The 20,645-nt window shown below is 44.3% G+C and overlaps 1 protein-coding gene across 1 annotated transcript in view; it reads right to left on the reverse strand.

Annotated features, from left to right (window-relative positions):
- Positions 1–2,672: 2,672 nt before the first annotated feature.
- trus (programmed cell death 2 like trus) overlaps positions 2,673–20,645 on the reverse strand; it is a 96,647-nt gene continuing 78,674 nt past the window's right edge. The window contains exons 5-7 of the mRNA XM_080275494.1: positions 16,469–16,624; positions 3,304–3,428; positions 2,673–2,986 (exon numbers count right to left, since the gene is read on the reverse strand). Of these exons, the coding sequence (XP_080131620.1) occupies positions 2,719–2,986; positions 3,304–3,428; positions 16,469–16,624 (549 nt within the window). The 3' untranslated portion in view covers positions 2,673–2,718. The remainder of the gene's footprint in view (positions 2,987–3,303; positions 3,429–16,468; positions 16,625–20,645) is intronic.

Consider the following 20,645-nt stretch of genomic DNA (forward strand, 5'->3'; position numbering starts at 1 on the left):
TCACCAGCCACACACATCTCATGCTGGAGGAACTCGTAACCACTAGCCAGGGTTTCTTACTGAATGAAGGCCTGTTATCAAGTGTTAGGCAGCATCCACACCAATGCCTGATGGTGTGGGTGCGTGTTCTGCTTTAAACCATAAAAGTTCTTGCACATACCTGCCGTGTTCAATGGGGCACACTAGTATGGGTTACAGTGAGACAAAATTCCTGCCGGCTCCAATAAGTATTTGATGTGGCTGTGGCTTTACAGAGCTGGTCTGAAGATTTAACAGGCTACACAAGGAAAATTTTGCGACGACTGTTGCTCATCCTGTTTGGAAAAGTTTCAAGTATAGAAAGAAATTCTTCACTTGACCTAAATATTTGTTCTTTTGCAGTTTTTTGTCTCATAGCGCAAAGGTGGTAACAGACAATGCCATGACTATACGTCCTTTCCATGGCACCTCTTAGTGGCCACCACAGTATTCTAGTGTTAATGCCCTGTTACTACTCAACACTAATAATTAAGAAATGGCAAGTTTAGGACAGGCAACTTAAAAAAAAAAAAAAAATGGTGTGAAACCCTGGCTCTGTCCTCTAAATCATGGCTAAAAGTTTAGGATGACCAGAATCTATGGCTCACTAGTGCACTGTACACCTATTATGACAACACTGATGACTCATAGTGGAGTATAACAGCTACAACTGAGGAATTTAACACTTCTTATTTACTGGTATAAATCTGGGGTGGGATTCACAAACATACAATCAGTTCTCTGTTACACCTTAGATATGTTGTACAAAATGAACTAGACACAAGGGAAAAGGCTGCACCCTCCCCTCCTTATTCTTCCTGCAAAGACAAATCTTTGTTACAATACCTACCCTCTTGTGACCACAATTTGTTCTGTCAGAAGGAAAATGAAAGGGGAGTGTAAAATCTTCCCATGTCTCTTGTTCTCCATGCAAAAACAAATCTAAGTCAGGAGCAGGAATTGATCATAAATTTAACTGTGAATCTGGCATTTGCATTCACAATAATATTTGGAACATTACTTCCATACAAAGAGTGAAAGCTTGAAGTGCATGTTAATACATTTCATATGGTACTGCACTCATAACTGCTATTACATGTACAGCTTTGAAGTACGTTGGAAATTTCCATTCTCCACAAAAAATGACTCAAAAATTTCTTAAATATGTCTGTACAAGATTTATATATAGTTCTTTCCCTGCAAAAATACTCATTACTTTCTCTGAAAGTCAGTGATATCAATAAATATATATTTAATTTAAAAGTTTATCACATTTTATAAGCCTGATTTCTAGCACGATGACTGACAACTGCTTGTGGATTTTTTTCACTTAATTAATAAGCATTACATGCTACTTATGACTCTCTCAAAATCTTCACAAAAATTCTTTCCACAACAGCCTAATGCAGACAGAAGCATCGTAAGTTTTCTGTAGCAGTTTAATTCCTATACTGTATTTCAACAATAAGCAGACAGCATTACTGCAAGTTTTCATCAGCGGTTGGCTTCATGCTAGTCATTATAATCACAGAATGTACTACCTCATTCTGTACATTATAATCACAGAACTATACTTCATTCTGAACTGTACCCTCAATGAATCCAACTTGGCTGCTTCCCATCACATTAAATTTACACGAGGTCTTGGCAGCCATAAGCGACCCTGAAAGAGCTCAAAGTGCATCCTTGACAATCTGACTGTGGTGCACAAGCTTAACCAATCCTATATGATGCCAGCTCCACCATTTGTAACCCCAGTCAGCTGCAGTTGACCTGAGTGGTAGCATCTTTAATTTCAACTTACCCTTATTTAACCTTACACCAACCTTAACCTCTTCATGTTGAGGATGTCCTTTTCATTTCACTCCTCCTACTACCTCAGTGGTGCACCAGAGGGTTGGCACCTGCCACTCCTAAAAGATGCCTGGTCACCTCAGTTGCCACCACAAATTTACAGGATACACCAACAAACCCCCCCCTCAAAAGTTTTGACAATTTTATTCACCTCAGGAAGGACCATTTGTATGCAGTAAATTAATGAAGGTTACAACCAACTTATGTGGTTCAAAAAGTCTTCCTTATGCTTTATGAAATCATCTGCCAGTAGCAGGAATTACAGAGAGAGAAAAGACATTCTTATACACAAAGGGTTACCCTTTTCCAAACAATGATGCCTACTTTTCTTTACTCTTAACAGTGCCAGATGACTTTACTCAGCTTGGGGGAGACCTTTAGAAATAAGGGGATAGTGATACCCTTAATTAATTCATTCACTTAAAGAGATAATTTCTAAGGGTGCATCCACACGCGTATCCAAACATATGTTGGCAACACAGCTGGCAACATGTTCGGGAATATGTTTGCAGAAGTATTTGGACAGATGTTTGCAAACCTGTTTCAGTGCAGCTTTGAACGCTGGCAGCAGAGGTGATGGGATAAGTGTGTCCATACGAGGCAGCTGAGACTTCATCATGAAGTTGCCAACATGATCTGGACACTGCTGTTCCCAACATGTTTGCAGTGTGTTTGTTACTGTGTTGCTTACATGTTGCCAACATTTGTTTGAGCACACATGTGGGAGTGCCCTAAAATGAACCAAACCATTTGAATTTGACAGTTAAAAAAAAATGTGTGTGTGTGGGGGGGGGGGGGCCTTGAGCATAAGAGGTTAACTGGTGCAGTAGGTCAACACACTGTGCCTTAAATCACCTCAGCCTGCACAATCAGTGTCTCAGCACGGACAGTATCAGAGTCAGCCCAGCATGAGGCAGAGCAAGTGAACACAATAACAGTACCAAACTCCAATGCTGTTCCTGGCACCCCTGCCACCCTCAACTGAAGCACCAGCTGTGGGGTCAACTGCAGCTCGAACACCAGCGATGCACCACAATGTTGGCACCGACTTCCCCCCTCACCGCTGCTAATACTACGCACCCACAATGGAGATGCCCCCTCCTCTCGGCAGTACCTGAAAAATGGTGTTGTTATCGTTATCAATCATCGTTACCACTGTCAACACTATCATCATTATCACAGCTCACATTATTATTCTTATCATCATCACTGACATCACTATCATCCTTATCACCACTGTCAATGTCATGATCACCATCACACTGTTGTCACAATCATCACTATCCTAATCATCATCATCATTCTGACTCCACCTTACAGGCTTAACAATTGACACTTTTTTTCTCTCTCTCTCTTTAAAAGAAGCACTTCACAATAACTGACACAAAAGAGTCAACAGAAGTAAATGTGTATGGTAATATGTGCACCAACCTGAGGACCTGCTGAGGGCTCCTAGAGATACGCTTCTTGAACTTGTGAAGGAGGATGTCCCCATGAGTGGCAACGTCCTTCTCATACACTCCATCACCCTGGCTTTCACCATCACCTGCCACCTCCTGTTACCAAAGTAGTACACAATATTTCAACTGCTATATCACTATTTAACTGATATATACTCTATTAGTATTCTTTATCTTCAAGAATACGAGAGAAAAACTGTAGCTGTGTATTTTTTGTCTGCCTCAGAGGACAACTAAAGATGTGTGGAGACCCTAGAACACATTTATAAACCCTCTTAACCCCTAAACACCGGGTGTTGGTATGGACTGACACAAAAGAGGTGGATGGAGGCCACTGGGTGTCGGTAGGAACTGCAACTGTTTTTGCGCCATAGTTTGAAGTGCGTGCTTCTTGATATCATCACCAAAAGGTAGAGAGGGAGTCCCACCAGCTGAGCCAACCATATCTCAGTCGTCTCTGTGACTCTGCCAGGTCAATGCTTTCCTAACCTGTACCTTTAAAAAAAAAAAAAAAAAAAAAAAAAAAAAAAAAAAAAAAGATACCTCTCTACACCAGCCAACTTTAGATTTTTTTTCTTTGGCTAAATGGGCTTAATACAGTACATCTCCCTAGTATGCGAGGACCTGTTTTTAATATTTTCCTAACTAGAGTACATGAGTCACACCCACATGACTCGAGGCGGCAGGAAAAAACTGCCCAAAAAACAGTGTTTTCCAGTGTGAACCCTGACAGCAACACCTGCCTCTCCACTATGCGAGGCAGACTCCGAACAACAGACCTTGACAGCAAAACAGCAGGCGGCGGAAGTGATGGAGAGTGATTTGCCAATGCCTAGGATTAGTCAAATTCGGTGTGCCCTGAATAGGTTCAAGGAGGAATTCGAGAGCATGGAACTGTGCCAGCAATGAATGGAAGAGGTTCTGAGTTCACTAGACAGAACCTTCCGCTGCTACACAGAGAAGCACCATCACGAAATTAACAAGAGGAAACAAACCCTCATCACCAGTTACATTCAGCGGCCACCACAAATTCAGGAACCCGAGGAAGCAATGCCTTCTTCTGCAGAGCCAATTCCTGGGGAGGAAGTAGAGGATGAGGTGATGTCACTGGTATCGTCAACAGACTTTGAAGAATTCATGGAGGAAGTGAGTGAGGTGGTTCGTGAAAGTGTTGGTGAGGCAGATGGTGCGGTGGGTGGCGCAGGGGATGCACACTAAGTGCCTCACCCTGCCTCGGAACCCCTTCTTCCATCCATCAAGCCTGTTGTCTTCTTTGACTAAGGGGAGCAGCCATTTTCTTGTTACCTTCCATTTACAGTACCCTCGCATCCAACACGGTAATATTGTCATGCACAGGTCCAGTGTTGGACCAAAAACGTGTTGGACAAACAACAGAGCTTATGGGGAAAGATGAATTATGTCAGCAACCCTACGAAAAGTCACCCTAAATACCTACCATATACCTACACATATATTGGTACTGCTGTAATAATAATAAATGGTACTGTACTATAAATGATACCTAACCTTTTAGGACAGTGTTGGTGGGCTTGCTGGCAATGGAAGGTGGTATCCGAGGCTGTAGGTAGTCCTACTGGGTCCCCGGAGGATGGCTGCTGGCGTCACTACCGGATAATGGCTGCTGCTGCACCTCAACCTCCCTCATAAATCCTTCGAAATCACTATCAGTGAGGTACTGCTCCAATATGATGATTGCTGGGTCACTAGGCCTGCACTTGGAGTCACGTGGCCCACCTCCATATGCCTTCACTCCGCCAGGATCTTGTCTTGGTTTTTTATTATGGTCCTCACGCTGGCTTCATTCACGTCGTAGGCCTTGGCGATGTCCACATTCTTCTCCCCTTTCTTCTTCCTCTCAATGATTTCTAGCTTGGTGGCCTGAGGGAGGTGCTGCTGCTTCTTGGGGTTCTCAGAAGGCTTCCTGGGCATCGTGAGCAGGGTAAAATGCAGTAGCAAGGGCAGAAAATGCGGCAAGAAAAAAGCACCGTCCAATGCGAATTATGTGACTGAGTGGCGCTGTGGCGGGAGAAATTTAAACAAAACATCACGTGAGAGCACAAGCATTTTTAATTGGGCGAAATCACGATCATGTCACGGTAGTGGGCGGGGGAGGCTACTTGATCGGAAGTTTTTATTGGCTGTCAGCATCACGGGAACGTCCGGTATGACCGTGTTGGACCGGGGGTGATCATGCTAGAGGCGAACTCCGCAGATTTCGCCCACTTCTTGGAGCTCTGTCCGTGTTATGCTAACGCACCTGTTACAGTAATTAAATTGTATTAAATCATACTAATTTTTTGCTCTCCGTGCTGGACAAACGCGTGTTGGACGCGAGGGTACTGTATATCTTAAGTACTGTACTGTATGTGTCTTTGATATTTCCCCTCAAACGGGTCAAAAAGGTCACTGATTGAGGGGGGTGCTGTCCATATGTTAATTTTCCAATTACCATAGTTTATGTATTCCTAGTACGTGAGCACCTCTGCCGCCCACATAGGCGTGTACCAGGGGGATGTACTGTACATCAAAATAAGATCCCTGGGACTAATAAAAGTACTGTACTCACCAAAGCCAGAAAGTTGGCTGAATCGAGTCGTGTTGGTGCCACTCGACCTCTGAAATCTTCGAGGTTACTGAGACAGCAGAGCGGCTATGAGCCTGTGAAGACTGTCAGCCGCCTCCCAATCTCCTAAATCAGTGCTGTAAGCGTAGCAGAAAAATGTATGAAGTTAGTGAGATACGTTAATAGCTTCCAATTTACTACAGTTGCTTGCAATGGGCTAAGGGCTTAGAGTTAACTGTTTTACAGGGAGGGGCACTAATCCTCCACCAACCCCACTTGACACGTAGGGGTGCCAACAGCATCTGGTGTTCCCAGGCGGTCACCCATCCAAGTACTAACCAGACCCAACGTTGCTTAAGACTTTTCAATGCTGCAGGACATAGATCTACATCACTGGCGTTTTAGATGGGGATGTATATCTATGTCCCTAGAGCGGTACCGGTTAAACCTTCCCATTTGATTCCATTCCTGCCTCAAGTGGACTTCTGCCTCGTTCACTCTTGCCAAGCCTCATTCCAAGGATACTTGGGAAGGGCTCAGTGATAGTGCCATAGGGCGTACATTGGACACCACTGTGTCTACTTTATCTAGTAATGTACTGCAGATGTTATCACATTGAAAGCAAAGTCATAGTTGGGGCCATGTGCACATACATGAATACATTCTGCTTCTAGAGCCAAAAACTACTCCTCTTCCTCACGCCATTACTCACTGACAGGATGACCTAGAGACCAGGGGGTACAGTGATCCCTCAATTATCCAGACATGATCATTATCCGGACGCTGGACTTTGGTTCTATTAAACCATTATCCGAAATTACTTGCTATTATCTGGACGTAAAAGTGCCCGAGAACTTTGGCCGGCCTGCCGACACGACCAAAACATCCGTTATCGTGGCCGCTAGGCTTGAGCTGTGAACGAGATGTAGTCCGTAACCCACAACCAGAGCTAAAATGTCCATCTGCCCCTGTACTGAATGGTCAAAGTCACGTGCTCATCCGATCACTCCCAATGAACCTCAAGCATCCAAGCAATACAACTGTAACCTGCAAGCGGTGTCAAAACGTCTATACACATCCCTACCCAATGTCCAGTATCGCGCAGCCACCTGGTTAACTCTTTCCTAACTGCCATTTAGACTGTAACACAGACCACAAGCCACGAGTACATGTTTGGTGACAGCGCCTGTCTGCCTCTCCACTGAATGTCAAAAGACGCACTGCTGCCGAGCTAAGTCTTGCCCAACCGCCACCACCACTGAACAGAGACCATAAGCCACAAGTATATGTTCATTGGCTGTGCCCGTCCACCTCTCTACTAAAGGTCGAAAGTCGTGCAGCCACCGGGAGACACATACAAACACAGAGAGAGAGAGAGAGAGAGAGAGATTCCTTCTCACAATATGATTACAATATCAGTATTGAACAGTAATTTCTGTACCATGCATATGATAGTATTGTACACAGTACAGTACTGTATGTGTGTATGTACAGTAAAGAACAAAACACTTCCATTCAGTATGGGTGTTCGTTTCAATACTACAGTCAGCCACATTGGCCAAGCAGCCCTGGTGGGACAGGTTAGGTTTGGTAAGGCTAGGTAAAGATAACCTGTGTAATTCTGCCTGGGAAAGACATTGAGCATATCTTCAAGAAAATTCTACAGCTATTTTTGAACAGAGGAGGCGAGCGTTGTTCCTGGCTGGGGGGTGCCGGTGGCCATCACGCGTGTAAAACAGACCACAAGCCACAAATTAATGTACAGTAAAACTGCCCGTCCGCCTCTACACCAAATGGTGGGAGTCCCCCCAGCCTCCAGGATCAGTGCGTAAACCCCCCCCAACGCGCGCCTGTCCGCTTCCCTACCAAATGGCCAGAGTCGCCTGGCAGTCCATATTAGTCATACAATGCCTGTGGCAGTGATCTACTGGTCATCTGCTGTTGCCGTCAGGTACTAACCTTTGCCTGGGCAAACGGAAGTGAACCTTATAAGCAGATGTCAGTTTGCTGCGTGTTGCTTCCTCTGTGCTCGAAAGCGACCATTGGGTGTGATATGGCAGTGCTGTACTGCTTGCCGGCAAACGGAAGTCCGCACCTCAGTTCCTGCCTTTCTGCTCCTCGTGAGTGGTAACACTTGCAACGATGGCTGTGACTGCGGTTGTGTTTGTGGTGGTTGCCTACCTATTCAGGTTGTGGCCCTACTCTGCTGTATTGTCGTGTGTGTGGTGATGGCCCCACCACCACCTGAGAAGCAGAAGAGGAAGGTTCTCAGTCTGGAGAAGAAACGTGAGATATTGGGCAAGGTTGATGCTAGCTGGACCACAGGACGCATTCTTCGTGAATATGATCTAGCCCGTTCAACACTGTTTGATATCATGAAGCCACGCGACAAGCTTATGCAATACGGACAGGACTTTGCCGAAAGCACACGTGACAACAGGAAGGTAATGGCCCAGACCAGGCATGCCATTATCGACTGGTCAACAGTGATGTGGTTTCGTCAGCAACATGGTGCCAGAGTGTTAGTGCATGGGACTGAGGTGAAGGCTGCTGCTGAGAAGTTTGCATGCCTGCACAACGTGCAGGACTTCAAGATGTCTGAGGGATGGCTCTTTCACTTCAAGCTTCGCCATGAACTTACTGGCCGTAAGGCACACAGCGAGGCCTTGGATGTGGAAGGAGGAAGTAGACCTGTTTTGCCAGAAAATGCAGCACCTGATCAAGGACAAGAGCCTTGCTCTTAGTCAACTCCATAACGCTGATGGAACTGGTCTGTTCTACTGCTCTTTGCCCACCAACACCTTGGCTGAGGAAAGGTGAGAAGTCTGTGCCTGGTCAGAAGTTGTCCAAACAACGTGTCTCTGTTTGTGCCGTACCAATGCTAACAGGACACACTGCCTCAAACTCGTTGTTGCTGGGTGTGCAAAACTACCACGCTGTCTCCGTGGGTTGATGGACTGCCTGCCTGTTGTGTGGTAACATTCTATGAAGGTCTGGTTTACCGCTAAGATCTTCAAAGATTGGTTCCACAGACATATCATCATGGGTTATCCGTTATCAAAGGGAGGTCCTTGGAATCACTCGCGACCAGGTGAAGGCACTCCTGCTCCTGGACAACGTCCTCGCATATCTCTCTCAGAAGGATTTGGTTGCTTTTGATGGGCAGATTAGGTGCATCTTTCTGCCATCTAATACAAATGCTCTGATTCAACCAATGGACTGGGGTGTTACTGTGGCTGCAAAGAGACTGTACCAACAGAGGTTCCTGAATGAGGTGATGGTGATGCTGGAGGACAAGGACTCGGTCAAGGACACAAGTGGGGAGCAGACCATGCAGAATCTTCAGCGTTATGTCCTGAAGCCTGCAGTGTTCAACAGAGCTAATGCATGGAAGGAAGTCTCCGTCAAAACCTTCAAAAGCAGTTGGTCTTGTCTCCTGCAGGGAATCAATGCCGAGCACGACTTCGAGGGGTTTGACGGGGATGATTTCTACAGTCGCCTTAGAACAGGAGGAAAGCAGGTGGCCATCAATGACGTGCGGGAGTGGCTGGACGACGACGGCGGCGATGGCAAGGAGATTGCTGCTGCTGCCTCTGCAGGTACGAAAGAAGACAGGAGGACTGACAAGGATGAGGATGAGGACCCTGACTCACAGCCCTCTGCAACTCCTTCAATCCCTTGTCTCAGTGTCCTCTGTGATTACCTGGAGGGGATGCTGGAATATGCAGAGCACCCTCACTGTGATAGGGAGTTTATGCCGCTCCACCCGGTGATGGAGCTGCGGGGAGTCCAGGATGCTGTCATCCTCCGGCAGAATCGTTGGCCCTATTATCAGGCCAGGATCGACTCATTCTTCAAGCCTGTGATCCCCATGAGTGCCAGCCCATTCTCACCACCACCAGCTCGTTTCCTGCCTTCACCTTCAGACCCGCAACCAAGCATGTCTTCGTTGGACGTAAGTTTGTGGCTGTCTTCGGAGTCTCCTGAGGAGGGTAGGCCACCATCACCGCACCGCATGTCATCGGTCATTGCCCAGCTCCAGCAGGTTGAGGATGACAAGGAGGAGTATCTAGACCTTTGTTAGGTCCTACTGTTTGCCACCAGACCACACGGGACAATTATACAACTGCTGGAGGTGGCGGGTTACAATGCCCGGCGGCGGTGCACTGGGTGGTAAGTACTGTACCCCAATTGAATGTTTTTCAGCATGTAACTTTAGGTTTCTTTCATAGTTTCCTTGGTGTTAAAATTTATTTACGATATTCCCACATGTGTTTACAGGTCACAATATGGCAGAACGACCCAAAAACGGTGTCAAAAATAGGAGGGGTACTGTACATATGGTAGTGTTTAAGTAGGGTGTTTTTGGTTTTCAGTTTTTTTTTTGCATGGTTTTCTTGATGTTGAAAATTATTTTGGATAATTCTATGTAAGTTCTGATGTCAAAATATGCCAGAATGACTGGAAAACAGTGCCAAAATAAGGAGGAGTACTGTACATACAGTGGTGTATAGGTAGGGTGTATTTTGGTTTTTGGTGGTTTTCCTGCATGGTTTTCTTGGTGTAAACCATTACTTTTGATACGCCTAAGTGTGTTTTGATGTCTAAATATGCCTGAATGAATGGCAAACACTGCCAAATTAAGCAAGGGTACTGTACAAATAGGTTAGGTATAGATTGGATGTGGGTATAGGTAGAATCTGGGTATGGTAGGGGAATGGTGTTCATTACCCGGATGTTGTCACCAGCCAGACATGCCTTTGGCTCTATTATGTCAAGATACTGTACTTTCAGTAGCAAGAAGAAGAGTTGGTGAGTAATATGGTCTTTAATTTGTTTCCCTAACTGCTATACTTGCCGAGAGATTAAGGTTTGAAAACAGGCTATTTTCAGAAAAATATCTGTACTAAGAGAACTACCACGCCATAAATGGCTTAAGCATATAATTCCTTGACCACATCTATCCATCCATTGCCAGACGCCTTAATCCCATATGGGGTGGCCACAAACAAATCGCCTCCACGTCGCCCTATACCCTGCCATCTCAATGCCCTGGTTCCAGCTCACATCCCTCTCTCTCATATACCTCTCCACTCCATCCCTCAATCTCAACCTTGGCTTCTCCCTCCCTCTCTCCCCCTCCACCTCACTCATATACACTCTCCTCATCAGTCAATCACTCTCCATCCTCTCCACATGGCCAAACCACCTCAGTGTGCTTCTCCTAGCACTTTCTATCACAACCACATCCACACCACAATGCTCCTACACATCTTCATTTGTCAGTCTATCTCTCCATGTGACTCCACATGCTCTTCTCAAATAGCTCATTTCCACTGCTCTCACTCTTGACTTGTGTCCCTTCAACAAGGTCCAGGCTTCACTTCCATATGTTAAGAGCTGGTATCACAATACTGTCATGTAGTAATTTTTTCACTTCCATGCTCACTTCCTATCTTACCACTGCTTTCAAAGAACCAACAACCTTTCTTCCCTGCTGCACTCTTTCAAGCATTTCACCCTCCAAACTTCCATCCTTACTCATCACACTACTCAAGTACTTAAGTATACTCACATTTTCCATTTCCTCGTCCAACCTCACTTTATATTCACTGCCTTCACTTCTCTTGAAGACCATAACTTTACTCTTCCGTACATTTTCCTTTAGATTCTGTTTCCTACACACTCTCCCAAACTCATTCACCGAGCATAGCAGCACCCCTTCATCTTCACTTAACAACACAGTATCCTCTGCAAACAAGAGTACAGGGAGTTTCCAAACACTGCCCTTTCTCATTAGGGCCACACCAATATCCACTCCCCTACCTTGTATCTCTTTTATAACTCCATCCATATACAGGTTGAACAACCATGGAGACATGACACATCCCTGTTTCAACCCAACCTTCAAAGAGAAAAATTCACACAGTTCACCATGCACAAGCACTGCAGCCTTAGCACCCTCATACATACTCTTCACAGCATTCAACAATTTCCCATCTACTCCACATATTCTTCATACTTTCCACAATCCTTGTCTATCCACCCTGTCATATGTTTTCTCCAAATCCATGAAGGCCACATACCTTTCCCTTCTCTAGAAACTTTTCCACTTAAGATCTAAGAATGAATATCTGATCTACACAACCTCTTCTCTTCCTAAAACCTCCCTGTTCTTCTCCAACTAATTCCTCTGTTATTTCCCTAACTCTGTCAATAAGTATCCTACCATATACTTTTCCTATTACACTAAGAAAACAAATGCCCCTATGATTACCACACACTTCTTCTTCCCCTTTTCCTTTGTACAAGGGAATAATTATACCTGACTTCCAATCCTCTGGGACTCTACCTTCCTCCCAGGCCAATCTGCACATTTTCCACATCTATTCTACAACTATTTCTCCCCCATGCTTCAGCATTTCACTACACACTCCATCAATTCCTGGAGCTCTCCCCATTCTGACTTTCTTCAGTGCTTCCATAACTTCCATCCTACTGATTTCTTCCTGTCTTCTCACCTCCCTCCTTTTCCCAGCCATTCCCCAGCCACTTATACTCGCATTACTTTCATTCTTTATGTTCAACAATTTCTTAAAGTGTTCTCTCCATCTGCTCACTCTTTCTCCCTTCACCACTAGTAATCTACCATTTTTATCTTTCACTCCCTGACTAACTTCGCTGCCACCTTGTCTAACTCTTTACCTCTTTCCAGTCTATTTTCTTACAGTCCCTCCAATGTACCCTCAAATTCCTCATCCACTCTCTTCTTTTTAGTCTCTCTTACTAATGTTTTCACCTCTGTCTTTCTCTTTACATATAACTCTCTCTTCTGTCTCTCACCTTCTTCCACACCCCTATTTCTCATCCATTCATTATATGCTTTCTTCTTTTGTGTAAGAAATTGTTTTGGAAGGAGGTAAAGAAAGTAAGGCAGTGTGAAAGGGGAAATAGTAGGGGAGTGAAAGATAGGAATAATAGATTGTTGGTGGAGAAGAGAGAAATTGAGGAGACGGAAGAAGCACTTTGAGGATTTGTTGAATGTAGAGAGTGAGAGCAGTGTGAGTATAAGTGGTTGGGGAATGGCTGGGAGAAGAAGAGATGAGAGAAGGGAGGAAGAGATCAGTAGGTCGGAAGTAGTGGAAGCGATGAAGAAGATTAAGCTGGGAAAGGCCCCAGGAATTGATGGAGTGTGTGGTGAAATGCTTAGGTATGGGGGTGAGATTGTTGTGGAGTGGATATGGAAGTTGTGTAGATTGGCTTGGGAAGAGGGAAGGGTTCCGGAGGACTGGAAATCAGGTATAATTGTTCCTCTGTACAAAGGAAAAGGGGAGAGAGAAGTATGTGGTAACCATAGGGGTATTTGCCTTCTTAGTGTGACTGGTAAAATATATGGTAGAATACTCATTGATAGGGTTAGGCATATGACAGAGGAGCTAGTTGGAGAAGAACAAGGGGGATTTAGGAAGGGAAAAGGGTGTGTAGATCAGATATTTGTTCTAAGATGTTTAGTGGAGAAGTATCTAGAGAAGGGAAGGAAAGTGTATGCTGCCTTCATGGACTTGGAGAAAGCTTATAACAGAATAGATAGGCAAGGTATGTGGAAGGTATTAAGAATATATGGAGTGGAGGGGAAATTGTTGAGTGCTGTGAAGAGTATGTACGAGGGAGCTAGGGCTACGGTGCGAGTGGATGGTGAGCTGAGTGAGTTCTTTGATCTCAATGTGGGACTGAAACAGGGGTGTGTGATGTCTCCATGGCTGTTTAATATATATATGGATGGGGTTGTAAAGGAGGTGCAAGGTAGGGCAGTGGATGTGGGGGTGGCCCTAATGAATGAGGGTGAGATTTGGAAGCTTCCGGTGTTGCTGTTTGCTCATGATACAGTATTGTTGAGTGAAGATGAATGGGAGTTGCAAGGTTTGGTGAATGAATTTGGGACAGTGTGTAGGAGGAGGAAGCTGAAAGTTAATGTAAACAAAAGTAAAGTTATGGTGTTTGAGAGGAATGAAGTCACAGAGTGTGCAGTGAGGTTGGATGGTGAGAATATGGAGAATGTGAGTGCATTCAAGTACTTGGGTAGTGTGATGAGTAAGGATGGAACTTTGGGGGATGAAGTACGTGAAAGGGTACAGCAGGGAAGAAAGGTTGTTGGTACACTGAAAGCAGTGATGAGAAATAGGGAGGTGAGTATGGAAGTTAAGAAGTCACTGCATGATGGTATTGTGATCCCTACCCTGACATATGGAAGCGAGGCGTGGACCTTGCAAGAGGGGAACAAGTCAAGAGTGAGAGCAGTGGAAATGAGTTACTTGAGAGGAGCATGTGGAGTGACGTGGAGGGACAGGTTGACGAACGAAGAAGTGAAGGAACGTTGTGGGGTAGATGTGGATGTGGTTGAAAAGATTAGGAGAAATACACTGAGGTGGTTTGGACATGTGGAGAGAATGGAGAATGAAAGACTGACTAAGAGGGTGTATGTAGGTGAGGTGGAGGGAGGGAGAGGGAGGGGTAGACCGAGGATGAGGTGGAGGGATGGAGTTGAGAGGTATATGGGGGAGTGGGGGGGTGAGTTGGGGGGAGGGGAGTCAAATGGTGGGTGACAGAGTGACTTGGAGGCGTTTTGTCTGCGGCCACCCTTTGCAGGATTAGGGCGTCGGGCTATAGTTAGATAGATAGATAGATAGATTCTTTTGTGCCACAGCCTGTCTCACCTCTTCAAACCACCATGCTGTTCCTTGCACTCTCTTTCGTCTTCCCTTCACCCCACACACCACCTTACATACTGCATATATTTCTTCTGTGAATATCTTGCACACACCTTCCACGTCCCTCATCTGCTCCAATCCATATTTACCCAATCGTTCCTCCACTTCTCTCTTATATTCTGCCTTTATCTCATCCTCCTGTAACTTCTCCACTCTCCTTGGATCTACTCCTTCCTCCCATCCTTCTCTTCTTCAAAATCTCATTTTACTTAGACCTTGATTCTGACCCTCACCAAGTGGTGGTCAGAAAGTCCACTCCCCGAACCAAATGTTTACCTTTATTCATGTGGCTACTACCAAACATTTCACAATCGAACTAGTCAATATTACAGTGCAAAATATGAAAAAACTCCTGATACTAATTCAGCTGCTATGGGGGCTATTCTTTAACACAGAAAATGACTATAAACCATTATTATTAAGGACCTCCATCTTTAACACTTACACTGTATTACAAGTAGTCTCATGCCTCACACAACACAGGCTAAGGGAGAAGGGACTGTGCTTAGGGCCTCTTCCATCCTCAGATTTACATCCTCAAGATGGGCAAACAGTCATGCTCTAGATATCCCTACCCTATGTGAACTTGGATGATGCTTATGTTGCTGATGCCTCATTATCTTTATTGAACATGTTTACCGGTAGTATAAACTGTTAGATGCTGAATAACCAAATAACATTACATTATCTTCTCAGTTCATAGAAATTTTATGAAATGAGCTAAAACATTTGCATCAAATTCAACATAAATGGTTGATTTGACTGAGTTTCCCCAAAGCTGAATAATACCAACTTATGACAGCATCGGCAAAATATGATACTGACGTAGTTCATGGAGAATGTTTTCTGACTTTCAACCTTCTTCACTTGCAGATGTCTTTCCTAAGCTATATATCTATCTATCTATCTATCTATTGCCAGATGCCAAAATCCCATATGGGGAGGCCATTTGACTTTGAGTTTTTTGTTTTACGGGGAGGGGCACTAACCCTCCACCAACCCACTTGTTGACACGTAGGGAGCACGTATAGTTTGGTTATATGGTTACCACCCAGCATTGTAAATGGTTTCCTGGCTGACAGGAAACCATTTGGCTTGTCACTCAATGTAAAGCCACCTGTAAAGGAGAGAAAAGCAATAAGAAGAGACAGGAAAGATGGGAGAAAAAGGAAGACAGGCACAGAAAAAGAATGATAAAGGCTAAGGAAGAAGTAGGCAGCACTACATCAAGTGAGTGGATGATGGTCGCCACCACCTATCACCATAAATATATATATATAAAGCACAAACTGTCTTGCTTTTTGGTTGTGAACTCTGTCAAGCTTCCGCGTGCAGAATCAGGAACAAGAGCTTGCCTAACATTTCACTTCTCTTACTGCTCACTGCCTTCTGCAGGCTAATAATGCTAAGCTGACAGAAGCTTTATATACATATCTCTCTTCACAGATGATGCTCTGTATTAAGATACTTTTTTTTTCTTTTTTTTTATGTGACTGACTCTGGGCATAGGACTCACAGCCTTCTTTCAAGGCCCAGTAGTCCTCCTACATACCTCATACCTCTGCATGTCACCACTTCGGCGCTAACACCCACCGTCCATACTGAATACATGCTAGGGCTGTCTCATACAGGACTGGTGTATTGGTATTAGCAGGGGTATTTTTACATGTCAGCGGGTCTTCTGGTAGATCAGTAAAGTCAGGAATGAAAGAGATTACTAAAACCAAAGTGGGAAGATGATTCAGTGGAACAACAGCTGAAATTTTGTCCCTGACTGAACATACCTCCTGCCTGAGGTCATGTCCAGTGGTGTGAGTATAGCGCAGCAGCAGCTCACGTTCATGCTCAGAGAAGCTGGTGTCCTCGGGTGGTTCCACCTCACTCACCAGGAAGTATGGAACAAATGTCACGTCCATATTGGCATCAATCTGCGCCGCTGCCTGAGAGGACAAGAAAGACTGACTTGGTTAATACATCATCATCATCATCATCCGGACCTCCTTTCTCTCCCTAGGGCAGGGTGAGGAGTAGCGACATCCAGACAGCCCAAGTTTGTCCAATCCAATGGGCCAAGCTTCCATTCACTCATCATTAAAGCCCCCGGAATCCTTGCTCTATCTGATACGCCAAAAACATTCACCACATTCTGCAGCTTCACATAAACATATCCGATAGTGTCAATTCGAACGCTGTAACATTAAAAAAGGGTGCCAAATCCCTGACTATGCACTTCTCCTCACAACATTCATCCAGCCAGCTTGATCTCTTGTCAGTCCTCTAGCCATACTGATTTCCACATTTCTCTTCTCACACACTCATCAACCATATCCCTCCACCTTCTCCTTGGCCTACCTCACATCCTTCCTCCTTCAAATTTGCTCAGATATATCTTTTTCACCACTCTATTGTTATCTGTCCTCTCCACATGACCATACCATCTCAGTACACTCTCTTCGACTCTGGTGTCCACAGACTTCCTTGCTCCACATCTTTCCCAAATCACATTATTTGCATCCTATCCACTCTCTGTACTCCACATACATTCTTCAGCAGTGCCATCTCCACTGCTCTCACTCTTGACTTTTCATTTTCATGCCACACCATAGTCTCATATCCATATGTTAAAGTTGGCACTAACACTCCTTCACGTAAACCTTGTGCAGCTGCAACACTCAAGTCCCTGTTTCTCATCAAGGCCTTCATAGTGCCAGCTACTTTCCTTCATTGTGTCACTCTACTTTTCACTTCTTTTGCACATTTTCCTCTCTTTATCACTGTACCCAAGTATTTGAACTCTCTCACCAATTCCAGTCTCTCTCCATTCACTGTAACATCACACTGGAAGTCACCTTCTCTCTCAGTAACCATCACTTTACTCTTTTCTACGTTTACTCTCAAGGCACAAAGCTCACAGACATCTACAAAACTCTGCGCTATTCTACCAAGTTCTTGTCCAGTATTTGTAAGCAGTACTGCATCATCAGCATACAACATATTTGAGATATTCCATCCATAATCATTCATTACCAACACCATCGCTATCTCAATTACTCGTGTTTTTACTTCTCTCATCACCCCATCCATATATATATACTGAACAACCATGGGGACATCACATAACCTTGTTGCATGCCCACAACGATCATGAACCATTCACTTAGATGCCCATTTACCCTTACACATGCTTCATTATCATCGTAAAAACTCTTGATGGCACCTAGCAGCTTTCCATCTACACCATACATGAGTAAAACCTTTCAAAATCCATCTCTCTCTACTTTGTTCTCTGCTTTCTCCAGACCCATTAATGCCAAAAACACTTTATAGTCCTTCTCACAAGTCTTCTCCACTAACTGTCTTAATGCTTTAGGCTTTAGGAATGGCAGAGGATGTGTGGATCAATTATTTAACCACACATCCTTTGCCATTCCTAAAGCCACCCTGTTCATCACTCACTTGGACCTCTGATATCTCTTACTTTCTCTACAATAATTCTTCTATATACTTTCCTTACCACACTCAATAAACTTATGCCACAAAAATTCTTGCACTCACTTCACTCACCTTTATTTCTGTGCAGGGGTACAATCACAGCCTTTTTCCACTCTGCTGGCACAGTTTCACACATCCATGCCTTCTTACATATCTCCAACAAGCCCTCCATTCCATTCTATCCACTACACTTAACCCTATCCCATAAAGGGGTGAGCGTAAATTCTGGCTGTGGCGCGTAACTCTTGCTCGAGTGCTTTCTGAACAGTTGCAAAGAGATATTTTACTTCTAACGCTCATAGGAAAGTTATTATTCATCACAGAAAGGCCACTTTGGTCTCATTTTGAAGATGAAGACTTTTGCTCTGTCGGACATTGTTCAGAAAGACAATATATACAAAATAAAATACAAAAAAAGTGAGTAGAAGTTAGCTGACATGCTAAAGAGTTACACTGACCTTTAGAAAAATATTTGCCAAAAAAAAAAACATTCAAGAAGTAATATTTTTTGCTTCAATACACGGCAGAATAAATTTCCTTTCCAATAATGCATTATTTGTTGTATTTTCTTAAACAATAACGCCGCACATATACGCGAGCAAACAGAGTGTACAGCAGAATAAATTTCCTTTCCAATAATGCATTATTTGTTGTATTTTCTTAAACAATAACGCCGCACATATATGCGAGCAAACAGAGTGTAAGTGTTTGGCGGGAAGTCAAGAGGTGTACATCCTACCTGTGAGGAACCTCACACCACACTGAGCCAAGCAAACCAAGTGAGCACGCATGCACCAGCTGTGGCAGGCTTAGCTCCACTCACTTTTGCCCGTCATCCAACAAAAATGACGACTCCCTAAGTATTTCTTTAGAGCTTACATCGGATGACAGGCAAAGTTGTCATACTGATGTCAGAGGTTGACAAATGCATGACGACCCAGGTTGTCATTGGTAAGTCTAAGGGTTAATAATCTCTGCATACAACTCATCAACCCCAGCTGCTTTCCCATTTTTCAGCCGCTTCACAGCGTTCTTCACCTGCGTGAGTGTCACGTTTCCTGGCACTGGATTCCTTCTCTGCACACCCCCAAAACCAATCATGTTTACAGTGGCTCTGTTCCCTCTATTCCCATTCATCAGGTTTTCAAAACATTCCTTCCATCTGGTCCTTACTTCATCCCCATGGGTTAATAATCTACCACTTACATCCCTCACACTTTCACATTTCTTTCTGCCATCACTTGTACAATTCCACACCTCTTTCTAGAATAACTTCCTATTTTCAGAGTACTTTGCATTCATTTTTCTTCCTAGATCATCATTTACCTCCTCCTTTTTCCTCTTCATTAGTCTCTTTACGTGGTTCTTGGTCTCAATACATTCAGTTCTTATTTCAATAGAACCTCTGTCCCTTAACCACTCAAGTAATTTCTTCTCTTTTCCGCCACTGCTCTCTTAACCTTATCATCCCACCATGCCGTACCATTCATCTTTGTTGTTACTCTTGCCACACCACACACCGCTTTGGCATTCCTAACTAAGCAATCCCTATCTGCATTCCACAGGCTGTCCAGATCCATTTCATTCCAATTTACTGATTCTAACTCCACCCCTACTTTGGTCCTGTATTCCTCTGCCATTTCTTTGCTCCTCACCTTTTCGACTTTCAGTCTTTCTCCCTGACTGTTCCTCTCCCTCCTGGTTCACCTCACTCCTCTCAGCTTGATCTTGCATAACATAATCATATGATCAGACAGACCTTCATATCGTCCTCTCATGGCCCTCGTATCAGCAACCATTCCAGGCATTGACCTCTCTAAGAGTACGTAATCAATCAGGCTCCTTTCAACACAATCCCCATTCCCTCTATACCATATACAGAATATTTATGTGCATCTTTGTTTTTGAAATACCAGTTATAAATGCACAACCTCCTTTCCTGATACATTTCTTTCAGTAGCTTCCCATTATCATTATCTCCTGGTACTCCATTACAGCCCATTATGTCATGCTCATGTCCAGTGCCTACTCTTACATTCATATTGCCCATTACGATCATTTTATAGCTAGTCCTGGGCACTTCTCCCACTGCTTCATCCAGCTCATCCCAAAACCTGTCTTTCTCTCTCTCACTCCTGTTATCACATGGTGCATGCGCTACAATCACAGCCACTTCACCTTCTCAAACCTGAACTTGACATACATACATCTCAAGCTGACACATTTGTAATCTCTCATTCCATTCTGCCACACTTCATTCATCAACTAGGCAACTCCTTCCTTGCATCTTCCACGTCCATTTATGTCCAATCTTACACATTTCACACCCTCCCACTCCTCCACTTCACACCCTTTCATTTTTGTTTCGCACAATGCCATCATGGCATATCTCGCACTCTAGAACATATTCACCACTTCCACCCTCTTGCTCTCCTTATTCACACCTCTCACAGTCCACATGGCCATGCG

This window comes from Coenobita brevimanus, chromosome 61, assembly GCF_032717465.1.
Source record: "Coenobita brevimanus isolate Jiangsu-jjx chromosome 61, ASM3271746v2, whole genome shotgun sequence".
In the NCBI taxonomy this organism is placed as follows: domain Eukaryota; kingdom Metazoa; phylum Arthropoda; class Malacostraca; order Decapoda; family Coenobitidae; genus Coenobita; species Coenobita brevimanus.